We start from the raw sequence: 17,474 nt of genomic DNA on the forward strand, positions 1-17,474 counted from the left end.
GCACGTTCCTCAAAAATGAAACAAAAAAATCTCATGCATTATTCAGAGCGAGGATACCTCTCTTTTTTCTTGCCTCTTCCTTTTCTACTACAAAAGAACGAGTGCTTGTGCCATGCTGATAAGTGTACTAAGTACTACCTACTCTGTGCATCCCAAACTTCCCGAACGTTTTAGCAGATATGTAGCACTTATTCAGTTTGTGAGTGTTGTGAGGAAACATGGGCAGTCGCCTGCAGTCAGTCGCATAATTAATAATCCCACTGTAGCCCAGTGAAAAGCTATATATCTCCTTATATATTTGTTCTCCTCTTCATTTTTATGCAGAGATTGTGATATACACGTGGGTGTCTTAAAGAATGGAAGTGGCTGGAGGATAGGGATGACAATCCCAAGGAAGTTTGGTTCCAATTTCCTAATTTTGACAGTTCCATTCTAGTTTAGAATCAGACTTCACTAAATGCAGGCAACTCTTTTGGAGTATTTTAGTCTTGCGTTCGATTACACATGTGAGAACTGTAAATGAAACCAAACGTAATGAAACTCATTTGTTATTTTTTATAAAAATGGAACCAGTTCTGAATACATTTATTCAAACAAAGCATTTTAATCAGCATTGTTGTTTGACACTACATCTGATTACTTGCTGTGTGTGTGTGTGCGTGTGTGTGCTCTTGGCTCGTACTTGTGCTGAGGTGTGTCCCAGTGGCAGCTGCTCTCATTGGGCTGTAAGATGCCATGTGCTCTGACAGTGCCATCTGTGCAACGGGTGCCAGATGCCAACCTGTCCCGATCATGTCATGCCAAGGCCTGTACATACCTCGTACCATCACCACAAGTAATGAATCTAGCGCCCTGTCACTCATTATACACTCAAACCCTTTAGACAGGGAAACAAAGGATGGTGTTTACTCTGTCACACAGTGGGCCACTGGGATCCTGTGGGTTTGGGTCGCTTTAGGGTGAATCAACTGTCAATCAAAGGAAGAGAAGGACAACTGATCACACAACAGTCAAATTGGGGCAGGCCACACAAAACAACAAACTGACTGACTTCAAGCCAGACCGAACCTTCAGTCCATCTCACAGACAGCAAAATACCCCAGGCCGAGTGATGTTCTTTAGGTCTTGAGTGATTTTCTTCAGGGAACATGAGGATTTGTCATCTTTTCTGTTGACCTGGATACCCAAAACCTTGTTAATGCTCACAGTTTTGTAAAGGCCACTGCAGAAACAGCCCAGTGAGTCAAGCAGTGGAATCACCGAGTGCGTTAGTGTAGAGAGGAGATGTGCGCTTTATCAGGCGACTCGTTATTCAGGGTCTTCTGAGTCATAGTGGAAAATTAGATGTGCAGGAGAACTAATCTACTGTCTGAGAGAAAGACAGATGCTGAGCTTAAAAGAGTTTGAATGAAAAAAGGGGAAAATACAGTGACAGGGTGGAGAAGGAAAAGTACAACAGTCTCTTACAGCAGTGGATGTTGTTGACATCAGGCATAAAGCTATGCTATTTCTTTTCATATTCTTTGCACAGTTTGGACAGCAAATAAGGTTGTAGACTTATGGTTCTTATTGTCTCATATTGTTATGATATGTATGGAAGCCCGTTTCTGCCACTTAAACGGTAATTGCGTTTTGTTTTGTTTTTTCTCAGAATTGCATGACAAAAAGTGAGTTATAAAATCGGAATTGCATGATATAAACTCACAATTCTGATTTTTTTCTCGGGATTGCATGATATAAACTCGCAATTGCGAATTATAAAGTCAGAATTGCAAGAAATAAAGTTAGAATTGTAAGATATAAACTCTTAATAACTTAATAACTAAAAAGTCGCTATTACCTTTTTTTTTAATTCAGTGGCATAAATGGGCTTCCATAGATATGAGATGCACACTACCGTTCAAAAGTTAGGGGTCAGTGTTATATTATTTTATTTTATTTAAGTGAATTGTATTCAGCATTGATGTATTAATTTAATTAGAAGTGACAGTAAAGAGATTTATAATTTTACAAATATTTCTATTTCAAATAAATGCTTTTGAGCTTTGTATTCATCAAAAAATCCAGACAGAAAATATACCACAAATTCCACAGAAATATTAAGCACACAACAAGTTCATCTGTCAGGTGCTAATAAGACTAATATTATATTTGCCCCAGTGTTTGATTCATGTGTTAGTTTGGTAAATCACACTTTTGCTGATGTTTGTTTGTTTACAAAGTTGTCAATTTCCCTATTGAATCTGTCAGTGTCATGTTAATAATGCTGCATATTGTTGGATTTTTTTATTTTGAGCAACTTTGTCTTGGGTCAGAACTTGATGTTCAATGTAAAATCTGAAGGAAATCCAGTTCAGCACTGTGTTCTAATATTTTCTTTCATCATCAGCTTTCCACTGTCTGTTAGCGTATCATAGCCCTCGTTCTCACTCTCAGTCTCTCTCTCTCTCTCAGTAATAGGCTGAGCGGTGCTGGTTAGAGTTCAGAGAGATGCTATTAGCTGTGGTCCAAATAAGATGAGACAGGAAACGACAGGAACAGACTGAGAGCTACCGTGACCCAGATTTTGGTCATTTTTGTGTGCAAGACTCTCACTTTCTCTCTTTCATTTCTCTCGCCCACACACACATGCACACACACCCCCAGAGAAAGACCTTGTCTGGGAAAAAAATAAAAAATACAGAGCATAGGCGTCACCAGACTTTCATCTCAGCACCCCTAAAAATCACGATTAACTCAATTGTCAGCACCCTTAAAAATGTGATCATCTGGTGGCTGTGGTTAGATATCTCAGGTTGGTAGTTTATACAGTAATTTTATAATTATATACATTTTTATTAATTATATAGTATTGTTTTATTATTTTTTCCTCCAAAATGTATATTATATATATATATTATTTTTTTTGTCATTATTATTATTTTTTTAATACATTTAAACTTGCACTAAATAAATAAATACATAAAGTGCTTATCTCTCTTTATATTTTCTACAAACAGCAGCTCCAGTAAAATATCTGAAGGTTAATCATTTAATGTGTTTGTTTTCTTTCAATAAAAAATTTAATCTGGTGGAAGAACATCAACAGCAACAGCAAAGCTCATATTCAAGTAGGATGAGGTTGAAATTAGTTGGCGATGACTACTAGATCACTACTAGATCTACTACAAGACATTACCTGTCAGGATGGAGGATTGTGGGTATGAGCATTTGTTCGGTATGTAGATATGTGTTTTTGATTGGCAGGTCTGAATGGCTGTGATGTGGCTGCTGTTTTGTCAGGTGTGCTGTTGAGTGACAGCGCATGTATTAGTGTTATCTGCCTATAATTCAAATATTCAGAATAGAACTGGTGACACATAATTGGTCAGCATTTATCTCATGCATTGACATACTATAAAAGGACATTTCTTGTAGCTTCTCGTGAATTGTTGTCTTTATCTAAATATGTAAGTGGTAATGTACTGGTACGAGTTTTTATTTCGATAGCAGAGAGGGACTTGGATACTCCTTACATATTCAGGGCACGTCCCGAAACTCAGGAAGGTGAACTGGGCCTCAGTACAGATGGCAAGGGAAAAGAGAGCAGAGCCTGACATGTCCTGTCATTTACCCAGACGGTATGCACGTGTGTGTAAGTGAGTGTGGTTATCTGCATTTTATGTCGGAGAATAGCTGTCACATGCTGTCAGCTGTGGAGAGGCTAGTAATGACACATATTTATCTAGCCATATGTGCGTGAATGTGGGTAACATTGCATTTAAACACTTAGGATTCCATCAAAAGAGAGAGTGGATGGAACTGTGGAATATTGGTTGGGGCATATACTCCAGATACAGTGAGCCATGCTGCTCAAATGGGTGATGCAGGTTCGATTACAGCATATTCTGTTGCATTTGCCATTTCCTATTTGCTCCCATTTTTAATAATGCTAAGGTGTGCTGGGTGGGGCTAGATGGCGGTGTTTTTATTTCTGGTTTTTTTTTTTTTTTTTTTTCGGTTTATACATTGTTGGTGTTTTATTCTATCATTGTTTTAGTTTCTTTCTTTTTTTTAGTTTAATTTAGTTTTTTACTTTTTCTCCTCTCCAAAGTTTATATATTTTAAGTTTTAGTATTGTAGGGATGCCAAATATTAATGCACTAAATGGTATAATTTAAAAATTGTTAACAATATTTTTTTTCCAACATAGTCTAGTGTTATTGCTATCTTATTGTATTTGAATGCTTATTGCAGGTGGGTTGTAATGTTTCAATGTACCATGTTTCAAAACGTATAACTATTTATTTACTATTTATATTTAATTTGTTGCAAGTATGATTGTGTTTTAATTTGTTTTGGAGTAATGGAAATTAATTAATTAATTAATCAATCATTAATGAATAAATAAATAAATAAGAAACATAAATTAATTGACTGATTGATGAACTAATTAATTAATTTTGATTTCAGTTTCTTATTATTTTTTATTTATTTCAGTTTCTAATTTATTTATTTATTCCAGTGTCTTATTTATTTATTTCAGTTTCTTATTTATTTATTTTTTTATGGTTTGTATTTATTTATTCATTTATTTTACTTTTCCATTTATGTATTTATTTCCGTTTCCCTGTTATTTAATTAATTATTTTAGTTTCCCATGTATTTATTTGTTTATTTATCCCATGTGTTTATTTATTTATTTATTTTGAACTCTTTCAGTCTGAACAGTTTCTATGTGATTTTTTTGGCTGTTTGCTTGGGTTTCTTACTGTCCCAGTTCAAAAGAGCCCACCCTTAAGTCTTCCCGAAGTCCAGCGCTTTAGCAAACACCACTACAATAGTAAAGCCTCAGTATTTGCGCTGACTGTTTGACCCCAGCTGGTCTGTAAACGGCAGAGTCAGCAGGGTTCCTGTAAGACCGGCCGAGATGTGGTCAGAGAACTGTGCACCAGCCCGGACGCCCTCAGCTGGCCGCAGCGCCTGGCACCGTGTGCCTGTTAGTGGTGGATGATTTATGAGGATTAAGCGGGCTTGTTGGCAGCGTGCTACTTATGGGCATCCAATTCACTGCCTGTTTCCTCCTCCTCCTCTTGCCCTCCTTACTCTTCCATAGCTCCGTGGGTGCTGTAGTCCCTGGCATGGTGGATGATCCTTTACGTAGCGGGATGCACAATTCTTTCAGGAGCTTCTTATAGAGCGTCAATTAGTCTTGGAAAGCGTGAAGGAATATTCTGGATGGATTTGTAGTAGCGGCAGTTGTCCCAGTAGAAGTGGGAGGCATGGAATAGTCCTCCACCATGTTGACTGCAGTGCTCTACAAAGCTGAAGATGTGCATCCAGCACCTGAAGGAGTAGTTTTGTCTGTTGCCATCAGTTTACCTGCCAGTCCATCCCAGCTATGCAGGTTTGCTACTGATCTACTCAAAAATGGAAGCTGAAGTAACGTCAAGAGGACATAGGAGGTTGAATCGCAAGACCTTGGTGAAGGACATCAGTCTTTTCATTTGTGTTATCAGCTGCTGGCTGTACATACTGACCTGACATTAAAATGTTTCTTGTTCTTTGACCCCCTTTTAATCTGTTTTCACATTTGATTTGATTGACTGGTCCAAATCTAAATTTGAGACCACCCTCTTCTCCCAGCAGGACTCCTTCTCCTTAGCATTTAACCAAGATATGCTTGCAAATGCACGAAAGTGAGTACTGTACCTTCATGAGTACTGTAGTGGTAGCTCTTTACCAGTTTCACTTGGTAATGGCAAATAAGTAGTAAGTCAAGATGTCCAGCAACCAACTAGTCAGTTGGTGTCTAGGTTTTTGTATTCAAATATTTTGTTTCAGCTATATTATTTTTCATGAAGGCATGAATTTATACACACAAATTTTCAAAATGGTTGTAGCATCCTAATATATATCTCTTTTAAAAAAAATTATTTATTGGCATTGATGGTTCCAAGAAGAACTTTTAACATTCATGGAAACATTCCATTGCACAAGAGGTTATTTATAGTGGAAAAAAGGTTCTTGAGATAAAAAAAAAGGTTGACTGAATGACTGAAACCCCCAAAATACCCCCCCCCCCCCTCACCCAAATTACAATTTGCTGTTAACTGACTCACCCTAAGGCTGTCCAAGATGTAGATGATCTTTGTTTCTTGAGAAGAAGAGTAAAGAAATTTGCTTAAATTTTGCTGAAATCATGGTCCTTATGATTCATTAAATGCAAGCCAGCGGTTGCCCATCTTTAAGAATAAAAAAAGTATATTAAGGAACACGAAATTAAAACCTGTGGCTCATAACGATATATTGAGGTGTTATGAAGCAAAATGACTGGTCTGTGCAGTAAACTAATCATGAATTTACAACATTTTTACATTCCATTATATACACAACATTAGTATGTCATTATTATTATTTATTTGATCAAAATGCAGTAAAAACACAGTTACATTGTACAATTTTTATTTCAATATATTTTAAAATGTAATTTATTCTTATGATGGTAAAGCTGAATTTTCAGCATCATTTCTCCAGCTTTCAGAGTCATGATCCTTCAAAAACAATTTTAACATGATGATTTGGTCCTCAAAAAAACATTTCTTGGTTGAGTTGCATACTGGGTTTTTTTTTTTTTACTTTTTTAAACTTTTTTTCAGGATTCTTTGATGAATAGAAAATTCAGAAGAACAAGGTTGAAAATAAGTTCAAAATAACTTATTTGAAATGTAAATATTTTGTAACATTATAAATGTATTTTAGGTAACACTTTATTTTAAGGTGTCCTTGTTATACGTTACATGTACTTACTTTTATAATAATTAATTGTGCATAATTACATGCAAGTAACCCTAAGACAAACTCTAATCCAAACCCTAACCATATAGGGGAAGTCGTGGCCTAATGGTTAGAGAGTCGGACTTGTAATCCAAAGGTTGTGGGTTCGAGTCTCCTGCCGGCAGGGATTGTAGGTGGGGGGAGTGAATGTCCAGCGCTCTCTCCACCCTCAATACCACGACTGAGGTGCCCTTGAGCAAGGCACCGAACCCCCAACTGCTCCCCGGGCGCCGCAGCACGATGTGTGCACGATGGATGGGTTAAATGCAGAGCACGAATTCCGAGTATGGGTCACCATACTTGGCTGAATGTCACTTCACTTCACATATAGTAAGTACATGTAGTTAATTAATACTACATAGTACTTAAATGTATCATTACAATGTAACAAGCCTTAAAATAAAGTGTTACCAGTTAAATATGTTTTTGCTGAATAGAAAAACAAAAAAAATATTAAGCTAAATGAATGTCCTCAATTGTGATTCACCTTAGCAAATCAGGTTGGATTCATACCATTTGGAATCCATACTGGACAAGTGCAGAATAGATATGACAGAAATGAGAATATGAGTTTAATTCTTGCATCCTTAAAACAGTGAGGTTTGGTTTAGTAAGCACATCTACAGTATTTGGAGTCCTGTAGCCACGTTTTATCTCGCCAAACATTTCAGAACATCTGAAAATAACAGGTAAAGAAACACATGAAAGGCAACCGCAAATGATACACTCCTATGTCTGGTGGCTTAGTCACCACTTTTCATGCGCAGTGAACTTCTCCGGCTCACCCACTTTCCTCACATGCTCTGAATGTGTGGCATGTCCCAGAGGAGACCTTAGCCTAGATATTAGAAATATCTCTCGCGCCTCAGGAGAATGATGCGCCAGACCTCGCCTTATGTCTTGTGAAGGAAGAGAGGACCGCAAATAACAGAAATGTTCTTGGTCTTCATCTTCTAGAAGATCTAATGTATGTTTCTGACAGGAAATGTCTTTTTTGCTTCGTGAGAGCGTAGGGAAAGAACGGGACAAAAATGAGACTCGAGCCAGACTCGAACCTGCTTAGCCCATATAAGCATCAAGATCATGCGTTGACTGCCATGCCACAATTTTCATTCTATTTTCTATGTTCATGTTGGATACAAAAGGTGAAGCAAACAATGGTATTTTTCCCTGAAAGTGACAATACGACATTCAGAGATTTTCATTGCAGGACAGCGAGCCAGCTGGCCTGAATAGTATCAAGGATTATGTGATTCCAGATGTACAGAGCGAAGGTGAAGAGAGAGGCTAATGAGAATGGAAAGAAAAAGGCTAGAATGGGAAAATGCTTAGCGGGGGAACTCGCTCTCCCTCTCTCCGCGAGATAATGGCAGTAATTGGACTGACTCACGGCTCCTCTCTGTGTGTTTCTCTCAGATAAAGAGCTCCGCTGCTCTGCGACATGCTCTCTCCGTTCGGAATTAAATGTTCTGCACACGATGTGCGGCGCGTGGCCAGGCGGTGGCTGGAGCTCCAAATGAAATGGCTGTTTAAATCCCCTCGGCAGCGGCTTACAGTGGGCGCTACCCCGGCCTGCTGAGCGGAGCCGGGACTTTAGAGGCTTTTTGCAGACTAGCTACTGCGCTCACAACTGATGTGTTTGGGCTTTAACTTTGCAATACATTTTGTTTTTTGTGGGACAGACTAATTCTCTTGATTTACTGGTATTAAGGCTTTACATTTCGAATGTGGGCATGGAATTGAGCATCTAAATCTCATCCAAAATACTCCATATCAGTGCTGCAAGTAAATCTAATACTACCAAATATCTTTAAGGGATAGTTCCCCCCAAAATGACAATTTTGTCCCTGTGACTTTCCAATTCTGTATGACTTTCTTTCTTCCTTCACAAAATGAAAATAAAAAAAGGTTTTGTCCATAAAATGAAAGTCAATGGGGTCCAAAAGATTGAACTTTGGACCCCGTATCAGTGTTATTGTAGCATCATTGATATTGTCATGTTAAGGTGAACAGAGAGCAGAATTCAAATGTTGTGAATTTATTATAAAATAATGACAAAAGTACAATAAAGTAAATAAAAAAGGGCAACCCGAACAAATAGCCATAAATGAACAAGACCCGACCGTGAACACAGGAAACACAATGATTTTATATACAAAGGGGTTAACAAGATGAACAAAATACTGTATATGAGCACAATCATGGGACTATAAGATGACAGGAACTAGACAAAACTACAAACTAAAAGTCTACACAGCAAAACAAATGCACAAAGAATACAGAATGCATGACGGATACTTTTATCAATTGTATTATTATTTAGAATTTTTATTTTTATATATTCCATTTTCATTTAAAGGTTTTATTTTTGTGTGTAATTTGTATTTGTTTTATATTTAGACATTTTTAAAATGTTTATAATATTTTTAATATATTTATAATTATTTATAATATTTTATTTTAATGGAAAGTTTTGTCATTTTTAAATTGAAACAAAAATAATAATATTGCAATGGTAACTACCAGAAATAAAATAATTGAAATTAGTTTAAGCATTATTTTTTATATAGATTTTATATAATTGTATTATAATAAAAGATGTATGTACTTTTAGATAGATAGATAGATAGATAGATAGATATATAGATAAATAGATAGATAGATAGATAGATAGATAGATAGATAGATAGATAGATAGATAGATAGATAGATAGATAGATAGATAGATAGATAGATAGATAGATAGATAGATAGATAGATAGATAGATAGATAGATAGATAGATAGATAGATTAGATTAGATTAGATTTAGTACTTCACATTAAACTAAAGAAATTTGAGAAATATTGCCTTGGCACCTAGCTGAAATAAAATTATTTTATTTATGTAATGTATATTTTTAACCCTATTATAACCTATTACAATAATAACCCTGCACTATATGGACAAAAAACACTGAAGCACTTTTCAGAATATCTTCTTTTATGTTCCACAGAAGAAGGGAAGTCATACAGGTTTGTAACAACATGAGGGTGATTAAATAATGAGGGTTATACATTTAAAATGTAGATTTAGTTTGTAGATTGTATCGTGTCACTCCATAGACTATAGGTTGTTGTGCTGTGTTATGTCTTAGGCATCGACTCATCCCAGTCGATACATCTCGAGGTGTATGGATTTCTAAGTGTTGCCATGTTGTTCGGTCAGCCTGCCTGAGCAGTTAGCGCCGGTCCCTGCGGTCTGATTGCTGTTGTGAGGTGGAGCGGGTTTGATCTGCTGATGGCTCTGGCACCTGCAGTGATGCTACAGTGCCACTGAGGCCAATTAACACATGAAAGGTGCTTCCCACCATCCGACTGGCAGCGCCAGAGGAGAGGGCTGGTGAAGGAAACGAAGGAGGCGATGGTGGAGGTGCACAGGAAAATAAGCTTGCGCTGTTTGCTCATGCGATGACAAGGTGAGAGGCGAAAGAGAAGCGAGAGAAAGCTGATGAAACAATTTAGTGCTTCCTCTTGCCTCTTTCCCGCTGCGGGGAGAGGAAACACTGCGAGAAAACAAACCAAAACCTCCTTCAGAAAGAGCGATGTCACACTGTCCAACATTATTAACCTCAACAGTATTAACATTTACATGTTCTGCAAGCTGTCATCTACAGGGCTTTCAGAAGATATTTGGCCTTCTGAAGTTTTGTATTTTAGTTTATTTCAGGCTTTAGTATTGTGTAAATACAGTCAAAGATAAAGAAACAAATAAAGAAAAATCGAATGAATGAACGAACGAACTAAATATATATTTAAATGTTTTTTTTTTTTTACATTTAGTTATTTTTACAGAAAAGCATATATATAAGTAAAAAATATATAGTTATATTATTTTAATTGAATATTTATGTAGGGTTTTTTTAAGTTTAGATTGTTTTAGTGTCAAAAATGCGAAATATTGTCTTATCTGAAAAAAATATTATTTTAGTTTTAATATAATTCTATTATAATAGAATATTTATGTAGTTTTTATATTATTATTATTTTCACATTCCCACTGCACAAAATATTGTGCTAGTTTTTTGAGAGAGAATAAAAAGTATATATTTGTTGTAGTTTTGTGACAGCGTTTTATTAATAACTGCATATATGCTTAAATGTGATTTAATATGATGTGTGTGGTATTAAAATGCTATGTTTTCTGATATAATATATATAAGAGATAATGACAGATACTGCAAAATGAGTCAAATATAAACAAATAATATATTTTACATTAAAAAGTTAAAATAATAATAATAAATTATCTTTCCGTCCATCAAAATAAAACCCTTTATAGAATTGCTTAAAGAATTGGTGTATTTAAGTCATTATATGTATTAATTGCATTTTTGTGTGTCATGTCTTGAGACAAACAATGGGTATTAAAATAATGCAATAACACTTTGGCTAAATGTATTCAAAATGTCTTCTATCTCTTCTCTTGCAGCCCTTGCTGGGAGTGAATGAGATGCCGTGTCGAGGCTAGAGGCAGCGGTGGACTGTTCCCGAGTCAGTGGAAAGCCCCTCTAGATGAGACAGTCACTGCCACCCAGCTGCACGGTAAAGGAATAAGGATTTAATATGTCAACAGAGGCCGAGCTCCAGCCTGCTGCCAGACCCAGCGTCAGAAAGGATTCCAAGAAGAGAGGTACGAGCCCTCATACATACACATGTGTAAACAGACAAACACACACTCACGCCCAGGGGCTTGTTCAGTCTGCGGGGGTCAGCTTTAAAATCACAGGCATACTGTGCAGATACCACACACACACACACTCTCACATATAAACCCACAGTGCCATAGGGTTGGAAGATAGAACTGAAGTCTTGTTATTTGTAATGTTTGGACAGAACTGAATTAATTAATGTTTATGTTAATGTTTCTCCGATGGAAACTGTGTGTGGCAGGCTTATTTATTTATTTATTTACTTGCTTACTGGATGAGTTGGATTTAGTGTTATTTTGGTATCTTTGAGATGCTATTATAGTTTTTATTAATGTTTTAAATTAGCTTTTATTAATGTATTTTTTAGTTATTGTATTTTTGTAAGTTTTAGTAATTCTGTTGTATATTTTTGGGGGATTTTTAATAGATTTTTTAAATGTCTATACAGTGTTATTAATATTTTAAATACATTGTTTTTTCATTTTCATTTTAGTTAATGTTTTGGTAATTTTGTTTGTATTTTTGGCATTTTATTATTATGAATACATTTTTGAATATGTTTATTTTGTTTTTATTCATTTTAATTTTAGTTAAAGTTTTAGTAATTCTGTTATATATTTTGGAATTTGTATTAGTTTTTTTTTCCCCCAAAATATGTCTATCGTTTTATTAATTTTTATTTTTTATTTCAGTTTTAGTTTGTTATTTTAGTACATCAAGGTAAACTAAATAAAATTGAGAATTACAACTAGCTTAAATAAAATATTTTAGTAATGCTTTTTCTTTTTTAGTTTAGTTTTAGTTAACTATGATACTACTGGCCTCTGATCTATTGTACAACACTATATTTTTTTAGCTAGGGACGACTGTTTTTCCATAAAAGTTAAAGTGAGTGGGACAGTTCCCTGGTGGATGCAGTATGATATTTATTGATTTTCTATATGTGTACTCTTTATATGCCCACTGGTTTGTATTTTATGCTCAGAATGATCATTTACATTTCCTCGTCAGCACCCTCATCTTTGCTGTGGTTCACACTCCTAACGGGTACTCAGACAGATGTTTGGTGTGAGACTAGTGCCAAGGGGTCTGTCGGTCATTGTATGGCACTGCATAGAGAGGACAGACTGTTGCCTCTCTTGTTATAACGAGTCTTGTTGCACTGCCCTCTTGTGATGCACCACCTGTTCCTCAGTGGCCACACAATGGCGTTGTGTGCCAGGCTATGAGCCCATGAGACCGTAGCGGCACACCAGATGTCCCATACAGCTGGGAAATGGAGATCATACAGCGAGAGCTCTGTCTGTCTAGAAGTCTCTGACTTCTACATATCGTTGTATGTCTACGAACAAGTCTACAAACTTTATGGACATCCTATACAAATATTATAACATTTTTAATTATTCATGTTTCTTAGGGGGTGTCATAATAAGTGTCATTGCATTTAAACATTTAAAAAAAAAAAAACTAGACAGAGTACAACAGTATGTACAATAATTAATTAATAAATTTATTTATAACGTGAATGTGAACAAATTTAATGATTCTCAAAGTGTTTATAAACTATTTTGTTTTTTATTTAATAATTATGTGAATCTGACAATAAACTGAAACATTCACAAAACATTTAATTATTTATTTGTTTGTTTGAAAATACACTGATACAGAATTCTGTAATGATCTGATCACAAATAAAACCACTTTAAGACTTTTATAATGAGCAAAACTGTCAGCCATTAAATGAGCAATATAATGTCTGTATTGTATAATTTTTGTGTAATTTCTTGTATAACTTTTAGTGTGGGATCATTTAGCTTATAAGTATCACAGAGACAGAAATAATACACTTAAGGAAAGTCACAAGGAGGATCATCTGATTCCTCCCACCCTTTTCATTGCTTCAAACTGTCTTCAGGTTTTTCAAGAACTGTCATGTTTTATGGTCAGAGAAGATCTACAAAGCAACAGTGAAGCCTGTTAACCTTTCTCTTTTTTTTAACCTATAGCAAACAAAAACAGATGCAGTTATGCCCCTGAGTAGACACATGCATGGAAATATGCTTCTGTCTATTGGATATTTAAGCACTAAATCGTGCTTATTCTCAACCAGTCAACAGTAACAAACAACATCCACCTGTCTCTTCACCATCTTCATATCAAGCCTGACCTGCATATCTGTTCCCTATGGAATGGATGTAATTGCACCTGCTGTCTTTTCCCCTAGAAACCATTTGAGCGTGCAAACTATCACGAATCCGTCTGTTTATGACCACAAAACACCACTAATCGGTTGCTAATGACAACGACCTTCCACCTCTGTGGAACCAGTTCAGCATGCGGTTAATGACAGCTTTCTCCTCATTCAAAGAAATGAGCTGATCCTCCTATGAGCTGCTCAATCCATAGTGTACATGCATTACCCAGAATGCAACAGTGGCCAATAGTGGAGAATGTAGCCTATTACTGCCTTGAATGATTGAAACGGTCATATTTACAAGATAAGCACACATGAACACCACAATATTGGACCAGTGGGAAGAACATTTCTATTGTTTTAAATGGCAAATGTTTTAACATTACTATTTTCTTTATTATTTAAAAAAAATATAAATATATAATGTTTTCCCCCCCTTTTTTAAATGTATGCAAATATTTTAGTTTTTTATTTTTAAGTAATTTAAAGGGATATACCACCTCAAAATGAAAAAAAAAATAATAATCATAATTTACCTCATGTCATTCTAAACCTATTTTGAAGAATGTTGGTAACCAAACACTTTTGGTTCCTGTTGACTTCCATTGTATTTTGGAGACAATGAATATTGGTAACCATTGGAAAATGTAATTCATTCATTAAAGTGTTTTTATATTGTTATTATTTTTTTTAGTATTATTTAACATTGTGAATGGCTGTACAATTTTTTTGTATGATTTACTTCATTTTTGTGCGTTTATTAATATATTTATTTTGTGTTTATTTTTAAGTAATTAAATGGGCTACCCAAAAATGAAAATTTTGTCAGAATTTATGATGTTGTTCCAAACCTGTATGTGGAACATGAAATAGAGTATGATATTTTTAAGAATGTTGGTAAACAAACTATTTTGGTAGCAAAACTGTTTGCAAAACAACATTTGTCAAAATATCATCTTTATGTTCTGTGGAAAAAAGTATTAATAAATGTTTGGAATGACATGAGGGTGAGTAAATGTTAACAAAATTTTAATTTTTTGGGCAACTATCCCGTTAATTAGACAAATCAAGCAAAGGAAAAAAAAACACTATTATGTTAATTGTTAATGTCATTCCATCCAAAGGAACATTTCAGTATTTTTCCGCAACTCCATCTCAAACAGCCAAATTAGACAAAGTCTGTCTGGTTGTTTGACATCCTTACAAACTACTGTGACAATCAAAATTCAATTTTGTACTACTTCTTTTTTTAACACTGTGTTGGTTGTCCACTTGATGTCCAATGTAAAATGTGGTTTGTGAAGAACAATCAGTTGAAAAGCAAAGCTTTAGACAATAAAGACCACCCACCATCATAGTCATCAGGACACTGAAGACATTACATCGGCGTAAGGACATTGGCACATGCACTGAGGTTTTAAACATACCGCTAAATTAATCGAGGAATAACGAACCAGGGTTTCATGTGCAGCTGGATCCCACAGGTCCAAAGAGGGAGAGCATAATAAGAAGGAGCGAGAACACGCACACACATACCCTAATAACTTATGCTTTACTCTCTCTCTCTTTGTGTTGCTCTCTCTTTCTTTCTCTCGCTCTCTCTCTCACACACACACACACACACAAGTGAGAGTAAGTGCTCTTGGGGCAAGGTGTAATGAATATGAATGTCATTAGGCCACATTAGAACACCGCAACTAATAAATAAAGCATTCACTGCGGTGTTGATGAGCTCATCTCAGCTGCATTACCCCCCTTTCTCTCCCAATCCCTCCCATTCTTATTTTTCTAATTAATAACGCAAATAGGAGTGAATTAAGCCCTTTATTTAACCTCAGCTATTGAGGAAGTGACAAGCGGCTATTGTGAAGTTTGTGTGTGTGTGTGTGTGTGTGTGTGTGTGTGTGTGTGTGTGTGTGTGTGTGTTTCATGTAGCCGGAAAAGGTACAGTAAAAATCACTACATAAAATACTCTCTTACAGAATTATAAATATATAATATATATATATTTGTTTATCTAATTTAAAGAGATAGTCCAACATTTTATATTTAAATATAATGTAAATCTAATTTAACATCAAGTTATGAGCAAGTGAATGGAACATTAAACATTTCACATGGAAACTAATGTAAAATACAGCAAAATATTTCCAAAAATCAATAAATAGTCACATTTATCATGAGATCAGACTGTAGTTTATTCATCCTGCAATACATGCTGAGAAACTAAGCACTGGCGCATTACTGTGGAGATCAAGCTATTACAGTTAATCTGTAAATATACAATAGATTACTGTAATATCAGTGTAATTTCCCAACTCATGCGGCTAAATCAATATTTACCTGCTCTTGAAGTCACAGTATATTTACATTTAATTATAATGAATTGTAGAACTACTAAACTAAAAATTACACCAAAAGTACTGCAAGAATACACTTTAAATATACATTTTGTAATACAAGTAAGGTGGAAAAAAGAAAGTGGGAAGTCTACATGAAGAGGAGCAAAAAGGAGGGGAAAAATGAGACGTTCAAAACGTGATGATTGCTGTTATTGTGCTCATGATCTTGTCACAATTGAAGCTATTTGAGTGTATGAAAGCAAACTGCAATTTCACATACATGCCTGTATGGCCTCCATAATAAGACGCAACATTGTTATGGAGAACGGAACGGAGGGGCGGTATGTTTTCTCCATTGTATTTTTAGAGAAGTTGTCAGATTCACACTCCACCTCTTGCCAAACAAAAGCTTTAGTTGTAGGCATACAAGTAAGAGCAGGAATATTAACTATATAGTGTATGGAGTGTGTCAGTGAGTGTTGTGGTATTGTTCGATAGAGATACCGTAATCACCAGAACCGAGTGCTTAATTGATTTGATTCTGAATTGTGCTGTGTTTTCTTGGACCGGTCTTTTGTTGAAGATGTGGCTCACTGTCAGAGCTGACATGCAGGGGTTTATTAAGCTCTGAGACTGATTATTAAGCTGTCCAGATCTCTGTCTCACTTCCATATTAACATCTCTCATTTCATCTTTCCATACAGACTTCCTTTTTTTTTTTTTTTGCCACAAATCAGTGACTGGCAGCTTTAGATGGAGGCTAATTGCCAGTGGGAGGGCTGTGGCAACAGCATTTCATCAAACATATGGACTAAGAATAAACATGGAAAGGATTTTTAAATTAACTGGAATAGAATTGGAATGAAACCAAAGCAGATTGCTTCTCTGTGCTCATTGGCTCAATGCATGTGTCTGGTGATTTGTTATCTTCATTGATGTGCACCATTCAGAATTCAGTTGAAAATGCTTTTTAATTCCAATTCAAATCTTGAATTTGAGTTGAGATAGAAAACAAGATGCAGTGGAATTTGAATATAAGAAACAAAACAAAACAAACAAAAAAACAAAACAAAAAAAATTAAAAGTGAAAGGAACTGCTTTATTTATTATTATTATTATTATTATTTATTTATTATTTATTTTTTTTTTATTCATACAATACTAACAGTTCTACTAAGGTATACACTACTGTTCAACAAATTGAGTTTGGTGAGATTTTTATTTATTTTTTGAAAGAAGTCTATTATGCTTACCAAGACTGCATTTATTTAATCAAAATACAGTAAAACATAATATTATTAAATATTATTATAAAATTAACTAGTTTCTATTTGAATATTTTAAAATATAATTTATTCCTGTGATGGCGAAGCTGAATTTTCAGCAATATTATTCCAATCTTCAGTGTCACATGATCCTTCAGAAATCATTCT

General features: G+C 35.2%; 1 protein-coding gene across 1 annotated transcript in view; it reads left to right on the plus strand.

Annotated features, from left to right (window-relative positions):
- LOC306880456 (disabled homolog 1-like) overlaps positions 1 to 17,474 on the plus strand; it is a gene marked incomplete at its 3' end in the record, with an annotated part of 161,405 nt that overhangs the window by 48,597 nt on the left and 95,334 nt on the right. The window contains exon 2 of the mRNA XM_079433969.1: positions 11,286 to 11,486. Coding sequence (XP_079290095.1) covers positions 11,420 to 11,486 — 67 coding nt within the window. The 5' untranslated portion in view covers positions 11,286 to 11,419. The remainder of the gene's footprint in view (positions 1 to 11,285; positions 11,487 to 17,474) is intronic.

This window comes from Barbus barbus (genome assembly GCF_936440315.1).
Source record: "Barbus barbus genome assembly, chromosome: 14".
NCBI classification, from domain to species: Eukaryota; Metazoa; Chordata; class Actinopteri; order Cypriniformes; family Cyprinidae; genus Barbus; species Barbus barbus.